The sequence below is a fragment of the Brassica napus genome, chromosome A7 (genome assembly GCF_020379485.1).
Source record: "Brassica napus cultivar Da-Ae chromosome A7, Da-Ae, whole genome shotgun sequence".
In the NCBI taxonomy this organism is placed as follows: Eukaryota; Viridiplantae; Streptophyta; class Magnoliopsida; order Brassicales; family Brassicaceae; genus Brassica; species Brassica napus.
Window position 1 is genome coordinate 5,425,390 of NC_063440.1, and position 21,389 is coordinate 5,446,778.

The window sequence follows — 21,389 nt, forward strand, 5'->3', positions numbered from 1 at the left end:
TTGGCCAAGTCCTCTCCGATCAACCAGCGGCTTCTCGCCTAGAACACTGTGAGTTGGTTTGTTTGAATTCCACTTGGAATTTAGGGTAGATCGAGTCTGCATATAGATTAGAATGATCATGCTATTGAATGGTAGAGTCCTTAGGGTTATTTTATTTATGGAACCGGACTCAGTTTAGCAAGGGCTAAGCTGAGATGAATGGAATTAAGACTGAGTTAATAACCTGACTAGGACTAGGGCTAGGATGCATCATGTTTTCTATTCTTGCGTGTTGATATGGTTGAGTGCAGGTTCCCGTTATCTTTAAGGATAGTTTCATAGCAGGAGGCTGGACTATCTGGATAACGGTTTGATTTATTTGTTTAGTATTGATATTATTGTTTAGTTATTAGTACTAAGGGTCTTAGGCCATATAGGCCGGACTACTGGTACTATGGTTAGTCTTGTGGAGTCGTGTCTAGTTAGGATCTGGAACTTTATCTTTAGGTTAGGTTCTAGATTGAGTTTGTGTTGTGTGAGTGTGCCGACAGTATGTGCGTGACCCGCCCATACTAGGCTTGTGTAGGGGTGATTAGTGTTTCCTCGGCCTCGTACCCAGCGGGTTCAAGGAAACCCCTTATTCGCTGGATCGGGAAGACTCAGAGAGACGGGATCATGGCCTATGGCTGAGTGATTACACGACGGTGTAATGTGGCAGTGACCCGAAGGACTGTGGGCTGTCGCGCGGTGACACGAAGGACCATGGGCTGCGGCCGTAGATTCTCATAGTCTTATTATTGTGATTGTGTTTGTAGTTGATTGATTTGCTTGCAGGTTCTGACATTAAGTCCTAAGTCTGGCTTAGGTACCGGATTAGGCTTGGTGTGTATTTGGTTATTGTAGGCCTGACGTTGGCCTGTATGTGTTTGAGGGATTGCTTGTGAAGGGTGGTGGATATTAAAGCTATGCGGTATCATTGGTTGGCCGATCTTGTTCTTGTTTGATTGTTGGTCGATCGACTAGTGATACTTGTATAGTCTAAGTGTCTAACACTACATGAGTACAGAACTCAGGCATATATATGGTTAACTAGGGATTGTTTGTTGACTTGTTTTAATGCAGGTTCCCGTTACTTGAAGCTAGATCATGGCAGGAGGCCAAGTCTAACTTAGTAACGGTTTGCTTAGCCTTAGCTTTTATTGCATGCTAGGGCTAGATTGATTGTTATTTTGGGTTGTCTGGGTAGAGTCTAGGTTGCGGGTAGAGGCCGCCAGCTCACTGAGTAATACTAGATTACTCATCCAACTCCGTTGTCCTTTTTGCAGGTCAATTTAGGTAAGGATGATCGGATAGCTTCGTGCTGGACGTTAGGACCGCCGGTGTAGATTTTCATGCCTTTTGTAAACGGTATTGTGAATTGTGTTATGTTGACTCGATTTGGCATTAGGCCGGGCCCAGTCTTGAATTATTCAATGTATGAATATTTCTCGAATCAATAAAAGTAATTGTTTTATATGCGCTTCATGAGTACTCTGATATTTGACTAGTCCGGTCTAACACAACGTTAGGTCGAGGTACGGGTTGAAAAGCCTTAGGCCTTGATCTAACGGAAAACGCTAACTCTAGGTACGGGTTGCAAAGCCTTATGCCTTGACGCAGCGGGACGAGTTAGTGGACGAACTGGTCTAGGTCGTGGAGTAAAGTTTGTGACTCTGACCGGATTGTCCCTAGCCCGTCACATAGCGCTTCCGGACCATGGTGTTGGGTTGGACGGTCAGTCATGTTCTTGTTTGATTGTTGGCTGGCCGGTTGGCCTTTCATCTCCAACCCTGGGTATTGGACGGTCGATCGGTCATGTTCTTGTTTGATTGTTGGCCGGTTGATCGACCATATGTCTAGGACGGTTCGGGGGTGTTACAGAGGTGGTATCAGAGCATGGTTTCGTCCATGCTTCCGGAACTCATGATTTAATCAGTTTTCAAATATTTATCGAGTCAAAAAGAGTCACAAAAGGCATTAGGGAAACCGGTCACGTCCAGCGATAGGATTTGTGGTTTTAGGAATTAGGATTGAGATAGTGGAATCTAGAATTGCTAGGTTGATTGGGTAGCACTGTTAGGTTGCTGGTTAGAATTGCGGTTAGGTTGCATTGTTAGTATTTGCTGGGTTAGTAGATTATGTGATTAATTGTCTACTAACTTGCATGTGAGGTGTTCTTTTGAGTTGCAGCGAGTAAGTGCGTTTGTTGATCGGTACTTTAAGGGATGAAAACCTTAAAGTGGAGGGAGTTTGAGGCCAAACCCAAACCCAAAGCGAAAGAGGAGAGACAGATTCAGAGAACTGGGCTGTGGTATGGACTGGATAGATGGGAGGAAACAAGACTTCGTTGGGAAAGGACTTCATCAACACTTGGGAAGACGAAGATCGAGAAAATGGTTGGAGTAATCAGGAACGATCATGGACAAGATAGTATCATGGGCAATCAAGGTGTTATGGCAGAATAAGAGAAAGAGGACGACTCAGTCAAGAGATATGAAGACGAGTGTAGAGACCTTGAAGAGGACACTCAAGGAACAATTGTGGACAGAGTAAAGAGGTTATGGAGACGCTTGGAGAATGTTGTGAAGACGATCAATTTCCCAACTAAGAATTCGAGGACGAATTCTATTAAGGGGGGGGGGGAGAATGTAGAAACCCGTTAAAAAAAAAAAAAAGAAAAGAGTGGTCGAGTATCTTTGTGGTGGTCGAGTCGCAGGCGATAAGGATCGATCGAGAAGTTTTGAAGTACGAAGTGGGCGAAGAAGTGATCATGAGTGAACTATGAGTCAAATAAGTTGCTCGACCATAGTTAGAAGATGTCTTAGATTGATGAGACAGACGTTTTGGAAGCATAACATTTTTGAAGCACGACGGTTTAGAAGCTCGACGTTTTTGAAGATTGACGTTTCTTCATCGCGAAGTTTTCTCGGAATATCTTCGTATCAGTAAAATATTATTCTGAAGACATTATAAGTCGGAAGCAGGACGGGAATTAAGCAGGACGGGAAGCAAGCACGACGGGATTGAAGCACGACGGGAAAACCCGAAGTTGGGCGAAAACCCTAATTTCGGTATTACGAAATTATTTGAGGAAGCCGGAGGCTCGGGAAATATTTTTAAAGGATATCAGACATCATATGTAGTTTATTAAAAATATTCAGAGAATCAGAATGGGAGCGGAAAAATATTCGGGAATGATCGCGGATCAGAAATTCACAAGAAGGGTCGAAATCGCGCAAAGAAACCGAGAAGCTCGAGGTGGCTTGATCAGAAGGGATAAGAACGTGGTGGCAACTGTCTAACCAGCTGAGTGTCAAGAGAAGCTCGAGGTGTCGCCGTGCATGGAAGCTGCACATGCAGCTTGACATGTAGAAGCACGAGGTGGATTGGCCAAGCACGAGATGTCGCGACGCATGCAACCGAAGCATGCTGATCGACATGTGTGAGGATGTGTGGCGCCTTGCATGAGCTCCAGTCATTCAGACTGACATCTGGGAGGAGTGGTGGCGTCCTGCATGTGTCCTGGACATGCAGCCAGCCATGTGGAGCACGAGGTGTCGCCGTGCATGCGTCCGGAGCCATGCGGAGCGACACACGAGCTGCCACCAACCTGAAGCTGATTGGCTGGTCTCTCCTATAAATACCCCACGACCCCAGCTCATTTCTTCACATCCAGACTTGTCCAAACCAAGTTAAAAACGTGAGAGAAAAGTAGAAAAAGAAAGAAAGTGATTCCGAGCTATTTCGAGAGTTTTAGAGAGTTTTCGAAATCAGTTCTCTATTGATTTCGAGTCATCGCCTTGGGAAGGTTCTGTCCAACTGAAGGTCAATCAAGTGAAGATCAGATCAGATGGGAGTTAAGTCAACGTGGCTATAGAGAGAGAGAGAGAGAGAGAGAGAGAGAGAGAGAGAGAGAGAGAGAGAGAGAGAGAGAGAGAGAGAGAGAGAGAGAGAGAGAAAGGAAGTGATCGATTCTAGAGTATGGTCGATTCTGAAGACCGATACTTCACCGAGAAGGCCAGTTCCGTCCAATCGGCGATTCTCTACGATTGTGACGCAGAAGCTCTGTCCAATTCAATCCGTCCAAGCCAGTCATATTCTCCTACAATCATGTGGAGGTGCTGTCCAAGGTTAGTTCTGATCCACGAATTCAGATCAGTCGAAGTTCTGCTAGATACTCCGCCAGGATGTCCGAAGAACTGTCCAGCAGCTAAAGGAGATTCTGTCCAGATCAGTCTGTCCAGACGTGTCAGTTTCTTCATGATGAAGCCGAGGTTATGTCCAAGTCAAGATCAGTCCAGTCCAGTCCAGTCAAGTCGTCCATGGGGTTTTGGCCAAGTCCTCTCCGATCAACCAGCGGCTTCTCGCCTAGAACACTGTGAGTTGGTTTGTTTGAATTCCACTTGGAATTTAGGGTAGATCGAGTCTGCATATAGATTAGAATGATCACGCTATTGAATGGTAGAGTCCTTAGGGTTATTTTATTTATGGAACCGGACTCAGTTTAGCAAGGGCTAAGCTGAGATGAATGGAATTAAGACTGAGTTAATAACCTGACTAGGACTAGGGCTAGGATGCATCATGTTTTCTATTCTTGCGTGTTGATATGGTTGAGTGCAGGTTCCCGTTATCTTTAAGGATAGTTTCATAGCAGGAGGCTGGACTATCTGGATAACGGTTTGATTTATTTGTTTAGTATTGATATTATTGTTTAGTTATTAGTACTAAGGGTCTTAGGCCATATAGGCCGGACTACTGGTACTATGGTTAGTCTTGTGGAGTCGTGTCTAGTTAGGATCTGGAACTTTATCTTTAGGTTAGGTTCTAGATTGAGTTTGTGTTGTGTGAGTGTGCCGACAGTATGTGCGTGACCCGCCCATACTAGGCTTGTGTAGGGGTGATTAGTGTTTCCTCGGCCTCGTACCCAGCGGGTTCAAGGAAACCCCTTATTCGCTGGATCGGGAAGACTCAGAGAGACGGGATCATGGCCTATGGCTGAGTGATTACACGACGGTGTAATGTGGCAGTGACCCGAAGGACTGTGGGCTGTCGCGCGGTGACACGAAGGACCATGGGCCGCGGCCGTAGATTCTCATAGTCTTATTATTGTGATTGTGTTTGTAGTTGATTGATTTGCTTGCAGGTTCTGACATTAAGTCCTAAGTCTGGCTTAGGTACCGGATTAGGCTTGGTGTGTATTTGGTTATTGTAGGCCTGACGTTGGCCTGTATGTGTTTGAGGGATTTCTTGTGAAGGGTGGTGGATATTAAAGCTATGCGGTATCATTGGTTGGCCGATCATGTTCTTGTTTGATTGTTGGTCGATCGACTAGTGATACTTGTATAGTCTAAGTGTCTAACACTACATGAGTACAGAACTCAGGCATATATATGGTTAACTAGGGATTGTTTGTTGACTTGTTTTAATGCAGGTTCCCGTTACTTGAAGCTAGATCATGGCAGGAGGCCAAGTCTAACTTAGTAACGGTTTGCTTAGCCTTAGCTTTTATTGCATGCTAGGGCTAGATTGATTGTTATTTTGGGTTGTCTGGGTAGAGTCTAGGTTGCGGGTAGAGGCCGCCAGCTCACTGAGTAATACTAGATTACTCATCCAACTCCGTTGTCCTTTTTGCAGGTCAATTTAGGTAAGGATGATCGGATAGCTTCGTGCTGGACGTTAGGACCGCCGGTGTAGATTTTCATGCCTTTTGTAAACGGTATTGTGAATTGTGTTATGTTGACTCGATTTGGCATTTGGCCGGGCCCAGTCTTGAATTATTCAATGTATGAATATTTCTCGATTCAATAAAAGTAATTGTTTTATATGCGCTTCATGAGTACTCTGATATTTGACTAGTCCGGTCTAACACAAGGTTAGGTCGAGGTACGGGTTGAAAAGCCTTAGGCCTTGATCTAACGGAAAACGCTAACTCTAGGTACGGGTTGCAAAGCCTTATGCCTTGACGCAGCGGGACGAGTTAGTGGACGAACTGGTCTAGGTCGTGGAGTAAAGTTTGTGACTCTGACCGGATTGTCCCTAGCCCGTCACGTAGCGCTTCCGGACCATGGTGTTGGGTTGGACGGTCAGTCATGTTCTTGTTTGATTGTTGGCTGGCCGGTTGGCCTTTCATCTCCAACCCTGGGTATTGGACGGTCGATCGGTCATGTTCTTGTTTGATTGTTGGCCGGTTGATCGACCATATGTCTAGGACGGTTCGGGGGTGTTACACCGGACCTCTTTGTTGGCGACGATTATGGTGCTGTGCTTTCTCCGTTTCATCGGCGAGTCCTGATATTCGTTCAATTTCAGCTCGTAACCACATTCAAGCCAAGACCCAGCCGCAGCAGCATCAGAGGACCACTAAATCTGCTTTTATAGGTCGAATCGACCATCGCTACTGAATGGGAGAAACGGCGGAGTTTTGGTGCTGGAGCTGAGCTCGGAGGTTCTGTCAGCTAACTCGGATGTGTTCGCGGGTTTGATTGCTGAGAAGTCTCCAGGTTTGACATGCAGGATGGAAATCTCTGATGTGGAGAATCTTGGCGTTTTTAAGGAAACTGTGGAACTCATGTTTGAGGAAGGTAATGGGTGTTTACAGAGCCATTGATGTACTCGAGGTTTGGAAAACTGTTTTTATTTCTTTCTTTTGGCTCATGGAGTTTGATGGATTTTGTTGTTGTTATTACATTTGCTTGACCTGCCTTATCTTAGTTATCTACATTTGCTTGCCTGTAGAAAAACACTGCCTTTTCGCCTTGGATTCAAACCTCACACATCTTTGGCTAAACCCTTGAGCCTCAAATTGCTCCTCAAAGCATATATTTGAAGGAATCTACAATTTGTTAGAATGTAGTAGACTACATTGCTGACATAAGTTTTTTTTTATTGCTGGGTTGGGATACTGGGTACTTAATACTCTGGCTTTTAGTTATAAACCACTCTCATGATTCGTACTTCATACTGCCATTTCGGTGAATGTTTTTGGGACTCTTTGATGGGTGTGTGGATGCCCACTGCTAAAGTTTTTTTTCTGTGAACATATCGTTGTGCCTGGTGGAGCAAACAAAGCATCTTGACCACAAACATGTAGCGGCTGGACTCAAATTTTCTAAAGCCATCTTGTCCTATCTGAAATATTTTGAAGTTGTTCCCTGAAATGAGGACGAAGAGGAAAGATTGAGGAGAGTTCTTGCACTTTATAACTTGGATGATGCTGCAACTGAAGAAATTTTAGCGAGGTTTAATTCAAACGAGACAGAGAACACACAAGAAAACTTATCAAAGCAGCTGGTTTGGTCAATAACCTCTTGCAGTGATACAAATCCTAGAAACCAGCTCAAATCTCTGGTGAACGGTATTCTTTGCAAAAGTTCAGTGTACGAGAAAGAACAGCCTGAGATCAATAAGGAAGACATATACAAAGCAGGCAAGTACTGTGTGGATTCACTTGTTAAGCTGTTCGAAGAGGGAAGTAGTAGCAAGAGCTGAAAGCCATTGATTGAAGGTATATCGAGGGAAGGGGAGAATATAATTTGGCTGTTGGAAATCATGATAGACTGGGAAATAGCTGAGGAATTTGTGGAGATATGGGGGAAGGAAAGAAAGCTAGTGGAGATGCATGAGGAAGCGTCGCCAATGGTGAGGTATGAATTAAGCATAGTAATAGGGTCGATGTTTATTGAAATAGGGAAATGGAGAGTGCAATGCGGAGGAGAAGCAAGAGCGGGGCTAGTAGATATGTGGTTCAAGCCAATGTTGCTAGATTTCGGGTGGCTGCAAATGGGCAAGAAGGGATTATACATGAGGGAAGTGGAAGAAGGGATGGGGCAGACGCTTTTAACACCTATTGAAGAAGCATTATCCAGTGTTCATGGAATGTTTCAGGTGGTTCTGTAAGAATGGGACTGAGTGTCCTAATCTCGGCAAAGCATTTCAGATTCGGTGGCGTAGGCCTTTCCTTAGAGGTGCAGATTCTTCTTCTACTTGTAGGTGAAACAAAAGTGTTGAGAGACACTACTAGGGTGTTAGCTTCAATGACTGTTATCTCCTCTTGTATGTTTTCCACTTTGCTATGTTTATATAGGATGTTTCATCAAAGCTTAGTTTAATCGTATGGTTACTTTCTTCTGTCAGTTATGTGTTTCTCACAATATAATTTATATTCACTTATAAAAAAGAGGGGATACAAACACACAAACCAATTGAATCTAGGAAACGAATACAAAAAGAGATTTAAGAGGAAAATAAGCAAACTAGTGATTAAGAAAACCAATCAACTAGCTCATTTCTGCTTCTTACCACCAGCAAGAATACGCTGGATCTGAAGACCAAGGCTAAATGCTTGGTTGAAAAGAAGTCTGGTCTGAAATTCAGAGACGAACCGGAACCACTCGACAACAGTCACTGGCATGAAGATCACAACCCCCATTATATACTCATATCCTCTTGCTAAAGCCTTGACCGAACCCCACATTCCTACAGCCTTCATCAGTGTTCTTCCCACTTGTAAGATCTGGCGGAGGAGAATGCGGGGTGCAGAGAGTAGCTATGAATTATCAGTGCATTGATTGTTTTGTGTTGTGTAGTAGACACTGTGTTTCATGTTAGAGCTAGACCTAGATGGTTGTAGTGCTATGTACTGAGTCAGTTGTTTTTGATAGTCACCCCTCTTTTCCTATTTCTGGTGAGACTGACGAGCATGAGTGATTTATATTCGATTGGTGATTTAGGGCGTTTCTACTTCTTTCTTTTTCAAACTTCAGGATTTATGTTTTGTCGATATTTTTATATTTTATTCTATCTATTAGATTTATCGTTATGGAGTTGAATTTTGAGAAATAGTAAACGAAGATTTCAGAATTTTTATTTGTTTTAAGTTATTTTAAAAAATACGGGTATTACACAAACCTACAAAAATCAAAAACACCATGAAATAGACACAAACACCTATACCAAAATTTTAGGAAAATTAATGAAAACGATCAAAATAAAAAAGAATAATATAACAAAAACCTAAGATTAATACTAGATATCTAAAAAAGAAGAAGTCGATATCTGTAAGGAAAGGCAATTGAGCTCCGCGCTTGTGAGGGGTATGATCCTAAAATTAATCAGTTTTCGGTAAACACCTAAATTAGGGTGTCAGCCAATAAAGTTGTACTATAATACATTTGTTAGATATAAAAGAATATACAAATGAACAAGAAATACGAAAAAAATATGTATGTTGGCTAACTTGGATCCTCTAGACCATATATGGCATTTGGTTGATCATGGGAGTGCACCGGACTATCAGGCAAATCCATGTCATCATCTTGTGCCCATGGCCCAACATACTGCTGAACCACAAGGACCGAGACAGTGGCTGCAAAATCTGAAGAGGCAAGCAAATCTCCAATGGCACCAAGCTCAGGACATTCACTCCAATCAGTTAAACCAGCGGTGAGAGGAGACGACATTTCTTCTCCTCTTCCAACTATAAAGAGATCATGAGAACTATCCATTGATCTCACAGCTGCAACCGTCTCTTCTCCATTGCTAACCACTTTGTCGATATAAACAATTGTCTCATACTCCGTATTTGCTGCTCTGAAGGTATTGACGTACTCATCATCAAGCTGTCTTTGCTTCTTCATGTCCACATTCATATTTCTGTCCGTCTCGTTGGTTGCACGTGTCGAAGCGGCATCTGTTACATCTTCATCAGGAATAAAGCGTAACACGGTTAAAGAAATCCCTGGATGTTCAGCCATTCTCCAAGCATAAGCTAAAGCTTCTCTATCGTCTGGTCCACCGAAAAACAGAACAGCAACTTGGAGAGAGATAGTGTTTGAGGTCAATCTTGTGGCACCATTTAGTCCTCTGTCAACGAGTATTCCAACGGAACAAGGTGAGTTTCCGAGAAGGTTTTGGTTAACTAAACGGTAAGCTGGGTTGGTTGCTTCCATTCCTCCATCCACCGTTTGTTGTTTGTGAAATGGTATAATTATAAAGGAAACACGTTTGTCCTCTGCTAAGCTACATACATCTTCGTGCATTGTTGAATAAGGAGAAATAGCTGTCAACGGTTGAACAGCAACAAAGGCAGCATGTTGTTCATAATTCTCAAAGGCATTGATGATGTGATCTGATTGAGCTTGTGTCCTGTTAAGCGCTGGTTTTCCCGATTTCCGAGTGTTGTGGACAATCAGCATAGCAGATGCTCTACCAGTGAGCTCAACAAGATGGAGAACGTAGATGCATATGGGAGATCTCTTTGTAGGATGTGAAGCTTCAAGAAGGTTGATTATAGTGGGAACGTTACGTGGTGTGTGGATGCATACCAGTACTCGAAGCTCACTGTCTGGCTTTGTTTGTTGAATTGTCCGTCTCTTGTACGAAACAGAACGTTTTACTGGTTTGTAAAGGACAGTTACAATAGGAGTTATAACTCCTGTCATAACCAAGGCTATAAGCACCATTGTAGCAAATGTCTCATCATCTAAAACCTTTTGGTCTTTGCCAACATTAAGGACTATCATTTCAACAAGACCTTTAGTGTTTAATAGCAATCCAAGAGTTATACCTTCGCGAACCGGCATTCCATGGAAAAAGGCAACAACGACAGTACCAATGACTTTTCCAGTACATGCGAGGAATATAACAAGAAAGAGAGTTACCCAAGTGGCAGGCCCTTGGATGGCAGCTACATTAGTCTTAAGACCACTTATGGCAAAGAAGAGAGGTAAGAGAAGTCCAGAGACAAAATCTTCAAGTTTCTCGATGAGGGTAAGACCAAGAGGTCCATTGGGGATCACAAGACCAAACACAAAAGCACCAAAGACTGAATGTGTTCCTATTGAATCGGTAATGAAACCACATATCATAACTCCTGTCAAGATGAGACAAATGTAGAACTCACTAAAGTTCTCGCCTTCAGGGGTTTTCCGTATAATCCAAGAAATGCCTGGTCTCACAACAAAGACGCAAATGGCAATAAAAGCTGCACTAGAGATCATGACCCAAAGAGAGGCAAATGAAGATTTTTCACTCTCTGCCAATGCGATTGCTAAAGCTAGGAGAATCCAAGCAAACATGTCATTTACCAAGGCCGCAGACATGGATATCCGACCAATCTCGGTATTGATGAGCTTGAGCTCAGCAAGAATCCTTGCAAGGACCGGAAATGCTGTTACCGAGAGAGCTACACCAAGGAAGAGTATATATGTGCCTTGCCCCAAATGGTCCTCTGTTCTTTGCATTGAGAAAGAGAAAGCAGCACCAATGACGAATGGTAAGACCATACCACCAAGTGCGATTGTTAGTGCTCGCTTCCCTGTCTTGCGTACCACCATAATGTCCATCTCAACACCCACCAGGAACAAAAAGTAAAGTAAACCAACATTTGCCATTGTTTCAAGGACCATCACACTTCTTTGTGGGAATATGGTGTTTGCGAATTTATCATAACGCCCAAGCACCGATGGCCCCAACACAATTCCTCCCTGTAAAATTAAGATCAATGATATTGTTTTAGGCTAATCTTGTAAGACTAATTGGTAATAAGGCAAAAAAAAAAAATCATCTACATGTCTGATATGGGATATTCTAACAAATATGTGGCGGCCTACTCACAAGGATCTCGGAGATAACACGAGGTTGGCGAAAGGGTTTGAGTACAAAGACAAAAAATCGAGTGACAACAACGACCAATGTAAGCTGAAGAACAAAGAGGGGCAGGGAGAAATCGAGAGGATTATCTCCTTGCCAAACTCCATTGGTGGTGATCATGCTTGGCGCGTAACATATTATTGAAGTTTCTGTGCTGTTTTCTTCAGCCATTTTTTTCTGCAAATTAAATTGTTTGGAAGGTCTGTTCTGTTACATATGCAAGAGCACATACATAGGCATATGTTTGAAAGTAAATGGATTCAATGTTGGTGGTATTCCGTATCATCCTCTCTGCTCAACGAGTCAAACATTAGTATTTCCATCTCTATTTTTGGTCTTCTCTCTTTATTAGATGAACCTCAATTTTTTTCAATATTTTAGTTTTTCAAAATGAATTAATATTTTATTTATTTAGTTATATGTTTTTCCTCTCTCAGATAGAGACGTCAGACGGGCCAATCCGCATCCAAGTAGCCCAACCCGTAGGGGTTCAACTTTCATGAGGATTACACGGATCGGCCCGCTGCGAGTTGTGGTTTGTATATATACGTCAAAGCCCGCCCACCCTAGCTAAGCGGTTTTGCGGGCCAATCCGCAAGTTTAAAATATGTTAAGTAGCTCCCATCTTATGAATGTCATTTTAAAATATGTTATGTAGTTTATGCTATGAATGTCATTTTAGAATGAATGTGACTTATAAAAGAGAATTCATTAATTTTTTTTGTAAATGATATACATTAGTGCATTAAATTGAAAAACATTCATTTAAAAAAAGAAACCATAAGAAAATTGTTGAGAAATGAGAGAGTATAAAAAAATATATATTTTACATATAATATGTTAATTTTTCGTTATCATCTAACACTTGAGATTAGAAATTAACAAGGTTGAGAATAACCAATTCATTAATATATAATGAATTGAGACACAAAAGCCAAATATCCTCCTAAGCCTATATCAGCTGATATAAAGCAAGTGAAAGTTAAAGTGTTTGGATATTTGATTACAGGATTCACTTCTTTGTGTTTGTTGTAATAATTAGACTCTAAAGTTACTAAGAGAAACATAAAACCTAATTTATGTTGTACAAATATGAAATGTGATTCTACTGCTCCCCTGTTTCATTCTCGGACAGCTCTGAAGAAACTGCAGGATAAATTAAAGATGTTGAAATCAGAGCTCCGGCGGCTGAATAGAGAGTCTTTTGGAGACTTGCCAGCGAGAGTTAAAGTGGCTTTGGAGGTTCTCTGTGATAAGCAGAATAATGCAATGCGGAACCATTGTACCGCTACATTTGAGGAAGCTTCTGATGCGTGGGAGCACTGGCATCACCTGTCTGGAATTGAAGAGCAATTTTTATATCAAAAATCCCAAGTAAAATGGCTGGATCTTGGCGATAGAAATACAAATTTCTATCACAAAACGTGTCAAACCCGTACCTCTCGTAACACTATCCGTAGGCTGATCACTTCAGATGGAAGGGTTCTAACTTAGCTGGCTGATATTAAAAAAGAGGCGGTTGATTACTATGAGGGGTTCCTTCAAGAGCCAGGGCACTCGGGGTTGGAGGATATTACTGAGGGTATGTTAAGTGATCTGCTAGACTATCCTTGCAGTGGAGCAGAAGCAGCTTCTTTAGTTGGCCCTGTTCAAGCTGAGGAAGTTAAAGAAGCTTTATTTTCGATGCCAGAAAACAAGGCGCCGGGGCCTGATGGTTAACCTATGGAGTTCTACAAAGCAGCGTGGCCAGTTGTGGGTAAAGATTTAGTGATTGCTGTCCAGTCTTTCTTTTTATATGGCTTCATGCCTCGGAGCACAAATGCTACTCTCCTGTCCCTTGTACCGAAAACGACAACTGCAGAGAAGATGAGTGATTTCAGACCAATATCGTGCTGTAATGTGATTTATAAGCTCATCTCCAAAATCATGGCTCACCGGCTCAAAGGTATTCTCCCAGTGGCTATTGTGCAGAATCAATGTGCATTTGTTCAAGGCAGGTTGCTGCTAGAAAACGTTCTCTTGGCCACGGAATTGGTGAAGGATTATCACAAATATCAAGTATCCTCTCGCTCAGCAATCAAGTTGGATATTTCAAAAGCTTTTGACACCGTCAAGTGGACATTCATTGAAGCAGTTCTCCGAGCGATGCGCTTGCCAGATATGTTCGTAACCTGGATCATGAAGTGTATCAGTACTGCGATGTTCTCTGTCTCTATCAATGGTGAGTTGGAAGGATTCTTTCCGAGCTCTAGAGGAATTCGCCAAGGTTGTTCCTTATCACGGTATCTGTACGTCATCGTCAGTAACGTTCTCTCGAAGCTTCTCAACAAAGCTATCATGGAGGGAAATATAGGATACCACCCCATGTGTAGAGTGGTTAATCTCTCGCATCTTAGCTTTGCCGACGACATTGTGGTCTTCACTGATGGTTCTCCCACCTCCCTCACAGGAACGCTTGATTCTTTTCAAGATTTTGCTAGCATGTCGGGACTCTGTATAAATGTCGCTAAATCAACAATCTTCGCAGCAGGCAGGGGAAAGCAGGCTCTAGAAACTGCAGCTGTAGCCGGTGGACTCACGGTCTCAGCGCTTCCCATCAAATATCTTGGGCTGCCGTTTACTACTAAAAAAAATGTCTAGGAGTGATTATGAACCACTGATAGCAAAAATTAGAGCCAGATTCCTCAGCTGGACTAGTAAAGCTCTAGCTTTTGCCGGGAGGTTGCAATTAATAAATTCGGTTATTGCAAGCATCACCAATTTTTGGTGTTCTGCGTTTAGTCTTCCTCAGGGCTGCATTGATGAGATTGAGAGTATGTGTTCGGCATTTCTGTGGAGTGGCTCACCCAATATCTCTTCAAAATCAAAGGTCGCATGGGAGGAGGTTTGTAAACCAAAGGATGAAGGAGGTCTTGGGATTCAGAGAATAAAGGATGTCTCTGCGGTGTTTGATCTGAAATTGATATGGCGTCTTTTCAACAACTCAACCTCCCTCTAGGTTCAATGGGTGAAGCAGATTATACTACGTGGGGAGTCCTTTTGGGATGCACGGGTAGGGGCAGTGGGCTCATGGGTTTGGAAGAAGCTTCTCCAGCTGAGACCATTGGCCAAGCAGTTTCTGTGTATGGAAGTTCGAAATGGCAAAACTGTTGGATTTTGGACTGATATATGGCTCCCTATAGGGTGCTTGATTGAAGTAATTGGTGAGCGGGGAACTCAGAAGCTGGGCATAGTTCGCAATGCAAAGATTGCTGATGTCTTAGTCGATGATCAATGGAGATTTCAGAACTCAAGAGATAGCAGTATATATAGAGCAAGTGCTTGCGCAGATAAAGGCAAAGCCGCTATTATTGACGCCAAATGTGGATGATGGTGTGAAATGGAAGCGAGGAGATGTAGAGTATGGATCAGATTTCTCAGCTTACAGTACTTGGAACATGGTGCGCGCCCAAAATACTAAGGTTCCCTGGGCGAAGCTGATTTGGTTTAAACAAGGGGTGCCGCGATATGCTTTTATAACCTGGCTAGCTGTTAAAGATCGACTCTCTACTGGTTCCAGAATGCGAACTTGGGGAGTAATACAGGGCTGCACTTTCTGTGGAGAACCGGAGGAATCAAGAGACCATTTGTTTTTTGCTTGCCCATACACATATGGTTTATGGTTGCAGATTATTGGATCTTTACTCCGACCGGCACCATCACCCGACTGGAATGAAATTTTGGCTCACATTCTCCACTCTGCACATGACAGGCTTGTTTCTATTCTCCTGAGGCTAGCATTACAAGTTACTATATATTACATTTGGCGGGAACGTAACGAGAGACGACACACATAGCGGAGTAGACCAGCGAACCAGCTTGCCAAGGTGATAGAGAAGACTATAAAACAGAGGATTATGTCAACTCGATACTATGAGAAGAGAGGATTAAAGAGACTGATGCAGCGATGGTTTAAGGCCCATATTGGGTAAGGACAGAGGAAAAGAGCATAAATTTTGAGTTTCTAGATTCATTTTGTACATAACTATTCTTTTCCATGATGATCAATAAATTTTACATTTCATCAAAAAAAAATAATATGAAATGTGATTTTTCAGATGTATTTCTATGCTTGTTTTTTTCTTATTTTTCTTCATTTGTATTTTAAATATCTTAAACTTTTTTTTTATAAATAATAAAATATTTAAGAAAACACATGTCTCAAGTTATTCATAATTTTTATATTTCATCAAAATTTTTAGTTTCACAAATGTTAAGCGGGCCAATCCGCGTTCAAGTAGTCCAACCTGCAGCGGAGTCAGTTTTAGTTTGGTCCGTGCGGGTTAACCCGCCACGGCTTACGGTTTGTATATATATGTCCAGACCCACCCTGCTAGCGTACTACTTGGACATAACCCGCGGACTGCGGTCTACCTTGACATCTCTACTATCTGATAACCATATATTTTGTCAATATTAAGGAAAATATGAATAATGGTGGTAAATCGTAGATAATTAAGTTGTTTATTTAGTGTGACTAGATTTTTTATATTAATAATTCAGTTTTATTTTATAATATTTTTACTATTATAAATATAATCAACTAACATACATTTTTATAAAAAGGTATTCAATGATTTGTTATTTTTCTATTTAAGTTTTTATAAAGTTATACTTTTAGAATAATCATTATTTAATTACATATTTGTTAATATATGTAAATGTATAAATTCTGATGAAAGAGAAGATATCTGTTGGAGGAGAAAAAATATTTCCATATCTAACTGTAGAGAAAGTATTTCTGGTGAGAGAGTCCACTACAATAAAAAGGTTCATAAATAACGTTCGTAAAACGTTACTACAGCGAAACATAGCGTTTGGTGAATGCTGTGTCTGCCCCCATTATCTTTTTTTCTAGCACTTTATATAGGTGTTTTTACGTATTCTATGTTAAAGTATTAGTTCGATAGCGTTTATTAGTTATGCAATTATAACTTATGATAACATATAATCATTGCTATCATAGCATTATTAAAAATAAAATAAAAATAAAAAAAATTAAATATTTTATAAATTTAATATATCAAAACTGTTTACATATTTATGATTAGTATATCAAACTAAATCGAACTAAACCAAATTTTTTTAAAAATTAAACTTACACCTAATTAAAATTTCTAAATCTAAAGTTCTATCTCCTGAAAAATAACGACTGTGTTGATAGATGATGGTAGCTTTGGAGAAGATTGGGTCACTGATCTCCTAACTTCCCTTGTCTAGAGGTCAGCCTGAAAACCCTTCAATGAGCTGAGATCCTTCTGGTGAAAGCTCATCAAGCTCATCAAGTTAGATCCTTCGGGTGAAAGCTCATCAAACTAAATCGAACTAAACCAAATTTTTTAAAACTTAAACCTACACCTAATTAAAATTTCTAAATCTAAAGTTCTATCTCCTGAAAAATAACGACTGCGTTGATAGATGATGGTAGCTTTGGAGAAGATTGGGTCACTGATCTCCTACCTTCCCTTGTCTAGAGGTCAGCCTGAAAAACCCTTCAATGAGCTGAGATCCTTCGGGTGAAAGCTTATCAAGTGCTTCCTCTCTAGCCTGAAAATTAATAGAGTGCATCCTAGTAATTGACCAATAAGGTTTGCGTCTTAGTGCATAGCTAAAGACTGAGATATTGGTTTTGTGTACTCACGTTTGATTTAAGGATTGAAGAGAAACACTCAGAGCTGAAAAGGGACGTTTCCATAGGCTGGTCTTCGAAATGTAACATCCGACGCCTCTTTGCAGCAGAGTGTGTCTCACTTTGCACGTCCAGCTTCTTGATCGTTTCATCTTCCCAAAATCACTAGATTAGAAACCATCATTAAATAGACATCTGATAATCAAAATGATAACTTGATTTTCGACATGTTGTGACATGATAACCCAACTCGCTACACGTCTTTACTGGGGTGGATTCTTCATCAAACATGTATGAATGATGTTCTTGGTTTAATGTGATATCAGTCATCGTCACATCAGCTGAAAGTGTAGTGGTGTCTTTACCATATCTCTAAAGTCGACTTCTGATACAAACAAACACAACAACAATGAGAGATTTGAAAAGACCAGGCCCGTCTTTTGGCATGTGCCCAAGACTCATTTTCATATGGCCCATGATTGTTTTGCAAATTTTAGTTAGAGTTTAGGGTTTTATGTTTAAAAAGCTAGGGCTTATTTTTTACAGATTATATGTATTATTCTTGTAAATTGCAAATGGCACATTAAATGATTGGGACGGACCTGAAAAGGCAACCAAAATAAGAATCAATTGCTCCAGTGCTCCTGCCAGAGAAAAAAAAATCTCAAGTACTCCTGCCCGAAAAATTATTTAGATAAAACTTTTTTTAAATCCAAAAAATAGGTAAAAGACCAAAAAATCAAAAGAGAGTTGCAGAATTCCAAACCAACCAAAGGCATCACGCGGACCATCCGGACCCGATCCATAAAATTCAGATCTATTTTTCCATAAATTCTGAAAATTTGTAAGAGGGTGTGTAACTGTAAACATTTGTTAAACTGTAACTGTAAACATTTGGTAACGGTAACTGTAAACATTTGGTAACGTTGCAACTTAATAAAACTTTAGCTAAGTCGTACTTTTAGTAACTGTACAACATAGTAAAAGTTCAACTAATTTTGATTGGATCTTTTACATTGGCAATATGTTTTAATTTGGATAGAGTATTTTTACCGACATATTTATTGAAGTTAACACAAATAGAGATATTTTTTTATAGAGAAAGAGTAGAGACATTATATTATGAAATGTATTTTACAAAAACTTAGTTAAAATAGACAAAAATTATATGTCTCATAAACACACTACTAATCTTCAATTAGTCACGAGCAGTCAAATGAATTTCATTGCAAAAGTCACACACTGCACATTGCCAGAAACAACGTTCGCATTTCCATCGTGTTCTTGATCCATCTATGGAGACTACAAACACTGGTTCTATTATTGCGCAGCACCAACAATCATATGAGACGTTACGTTCTATTCTTCCCAATAGGGATATAAACATCTCAGGTTTATTGTAACCCCAATGGCCAGAGAGTGCCCAACTAATGACCACGTGATATATATGATCAACATATTCTATGATCAACACTAAAAGCCAAGTTCATAATACCATCAACATATTTGGCCAAAATGTATCCTCTCTCACCAGAAAGATGAATTTTTTACCTTCCTTCATCAAGTAAATGGAGGATGAAGTATTCATACATACCTTGCAAGTATATGGCTTGATTACCCACTTGGTAGCACCTAAGCTTGAATGTTCAAACAACATTGACCTCATATGTCCAGTCATTCAAGAAAATGAGATCGGCAGATTTGTAAAAGTGATCTTCTTTGCCAACTGCGTTAAACCGGAGAAAGAAAATCTTGCGCTACCAAAGTCCCAAATACTGGTTGTTGCTACCTTGGAGAGAATCTTGTGAAGCATGGAAGGAAGGAGAGAAGCCAAGTTGAAGTTCGCCACAGAGAGATATTTGTTTTCTAGAGTAAATGGAGAGATATTTGTTTTCTCAAGGGTAATTCAACAAGTAAATGGAGAGATATTTGCAATATATATTTGGAGAAGGTGATAATGATCCTCTGACCCAGCTACAAACAGTAGACGCCTCGAGAAGACACGAGTTCAAAAGACACAACTTCTCACTGCAACAGTCGCATGCCTTGGAATTGAACTTTTGTATAACTTTAGTTGATTAAAAAATATATAACTTTGTATATGTAAGTGAAATAACTGATTTAGATTGTATAAAATCATGAAACGAAGAAATTTTTGAACGATTTAGATAGTCTAAATATAAGAAACTATGTAAAGGTTTAAGAAATTTAAATATTATTGATATCACTCAAATTACCCTAAGGAGTGTTACTCTCATCAAAAGAGGTCGAGCTATAGTACTTACGGATCGAATCCACAAGGAGCTAGGGAACCAATTATATCTAAACAATTTATAATAAACTAGGCTAATAGATTATAAAGCAGTAAAATAGTAATTAAATAAACAAAGCAGTAAACAAGTTGAACAAGTCAATTGTTCAGCTTGGCAAGGGTTGTTCGATGGAAGGATGGTTGCTAGATCTAGGGTTTCTATTCAGGTGTTGGAGATTATAATTCCTGTAGGTACCTATTTGTTGCATGCATGATATGTTAGAGCTCAACCGCTTAACTCAGTGATCAGCTGTCGCATGTTTCACTGGTTAACAAGCTAGACCTCGTGTCTCAACAGTTAGTATGTTGACAACGAAAGAGTGTCGACCGATGGTCCTATTGGGACATCGACCGATGGTCCTATTGGGACATCGACCGATACACCTTTACCTACGTCGACCGATAGTCAGTTGAGGACATCGATCGACGTGTTCAAGCCAGGCCTATGCGCGAGTATGATATGCCCTATTAAGATACTAAATTGGCGGTTAGCCCTCTCTAGCAGTCCTAATATGATAGATAGATATGAGGATGGGATAACAAGGATGCTTGTGTATGCAATCCTATGATCAATATTCTAGTTAATTACTCTAGAACAAGCAATAAGTATAGATCTATCATGAATATCACAACAAGGCAGATCTATAGTTTGGGGCTAATCCCACAAACCTATCTGAACCCTGGATCTAACAGGTGGATCTACTCAGACATGAAAACAGAAATCATAGATGAATAGATATAAAACTGAAATAGAATAGATAAGAAAACCAATGGTGTTCCAGGAGGACTCTGATAGGAGTTCCTCCCTTCTCTCCTCTAAGAGAAACAATGAAAAATGAAAGCGTAAAGAAGTATAGAAATGTGTAAAAAGTGTAGCCGTCAACAATGGCTTAGAAATAACATAAATAGGGTTTCTGGTCGTCCACGGGCATTCTGGTAATTTGTGGTTACTTCTGGGCTTCACGCAGTCATAAAATATACAAGGCCCACGATCTGGGATCTCCATCGATCGGCGTGCAGAATGCTGCATCGATTGACGTGGCTTTCTCTTCTCGGCAGCTTCCTCTCGCGAGGCAGACTGACCACTCTTCAGTAAAACGGGCATAACTTCTGTTACAGGATGCTGATTGACCTGAGAACGGTGGCATTGGAAAGCTAAGTCAAAGATCTATCTTGTGTTAAAATATGGGCTCAATCAAACGGTCGGAAGGTCTCCATCCATAGCTAAATATCTGACGCGTCTATGTAACTCTACACCTCCAAAGGCTCCAAAAGACTCCAAAATCACCATATTTCTCCTAAACGTCCCTGAACCTGTAAATACTCTAAATAGACTCCAAAACATAATAATTGTATCTTAAAACACTTTAAAACACTTATAGACCATGATTAAAAATGGGTAAAATATATGGTCTATCAATTATATTGTTATATTTTGCAACAAATGATGGGAACAAGAAGTTTCGGAGATAATATTCTGCAATCTTCATTTGACATGACATGAATTTATCATTACACTTGCATTTATAGTAGTTTTAATGAAAATGGTAATATTTAGTAATTTTAATTTCAGTTATTTAATGATTTATTACCGCAACTATACATGTTGTAACTCTTCCATTTAAGAGTGACCCGATTTGATAGACGGTTCCAGATTTGATAGACGGCTTTGATTTATTACCCCAACTATACAAATTTGCATGATTTTTACGGCAACAGTCGCATGCCTTGGATTTGAAACAG

At 40.6% G+C, this 21,389-nt stretch overlaps 2 protein-coding genes across 2 annotated transcripts; one reads left to right on the plus strand and one right to left on the minus strand.

Moving 5' to 3' along the window:
- Positions 1–7,173: 7,173 nt before the first annotated feature.
- On the plus strand, positions 7,174–9,221 carry LOC106407850 (BTB/POZ domain-containing protein At2g13690; the record flags this gene model as incomplete). The annotated part of the gene is given in 2 exon segments (XM_048735454.1): positions 7,174–7,866; positions 7,868–9,221. Coding segments are annotated over 2 exon segments (837 nt in total), but the record flags the coding sequence as incomplete, so codon positions are not given.
- Positions 9,222–9,228: 7 nt separating this feature from the next.
- Positions 9,229–11,972, minus strand: LOC111200478 (cation/H(+) antiporter 15). Its single transcript, XM_022691684.2, has 2 exons — positions 11,632–11,972; positions 9,229–11,501 (listed from the first exon to the last, which is right to left on the minus strand). The coding sequence occupies exons 1-2, from the start codon at positions 11,836–11,838 to the stop codon at positions 9,249–9,251; spliced, it is 2,460 nt and encodes an 819-aa protein (XP_022547405.1). The 5' UTR covers positions 11,839–11,972; the 3' UTR covers positions 9,229–9,248.
- Between the last annotated feature and the right edge of the window lie 9,417 nt (positions 11,973–21,389).

Coding starts and splice junctions, on each gene's coding strand:
- LOC111200478 (XM_022691684.2), bottom strand. CDS start 11,838: ATGGCTGAAGAAAACAGCACAGAAACTTCAATAATATGTTACGCGCCA. Junction 11,502..11,631: donor GTGTTATCTCCGAGATCCTT/GTGAGTAGGCCG, acceptor TTAATTTTACAG/GGAGGAATTGTGTTGGGGCC.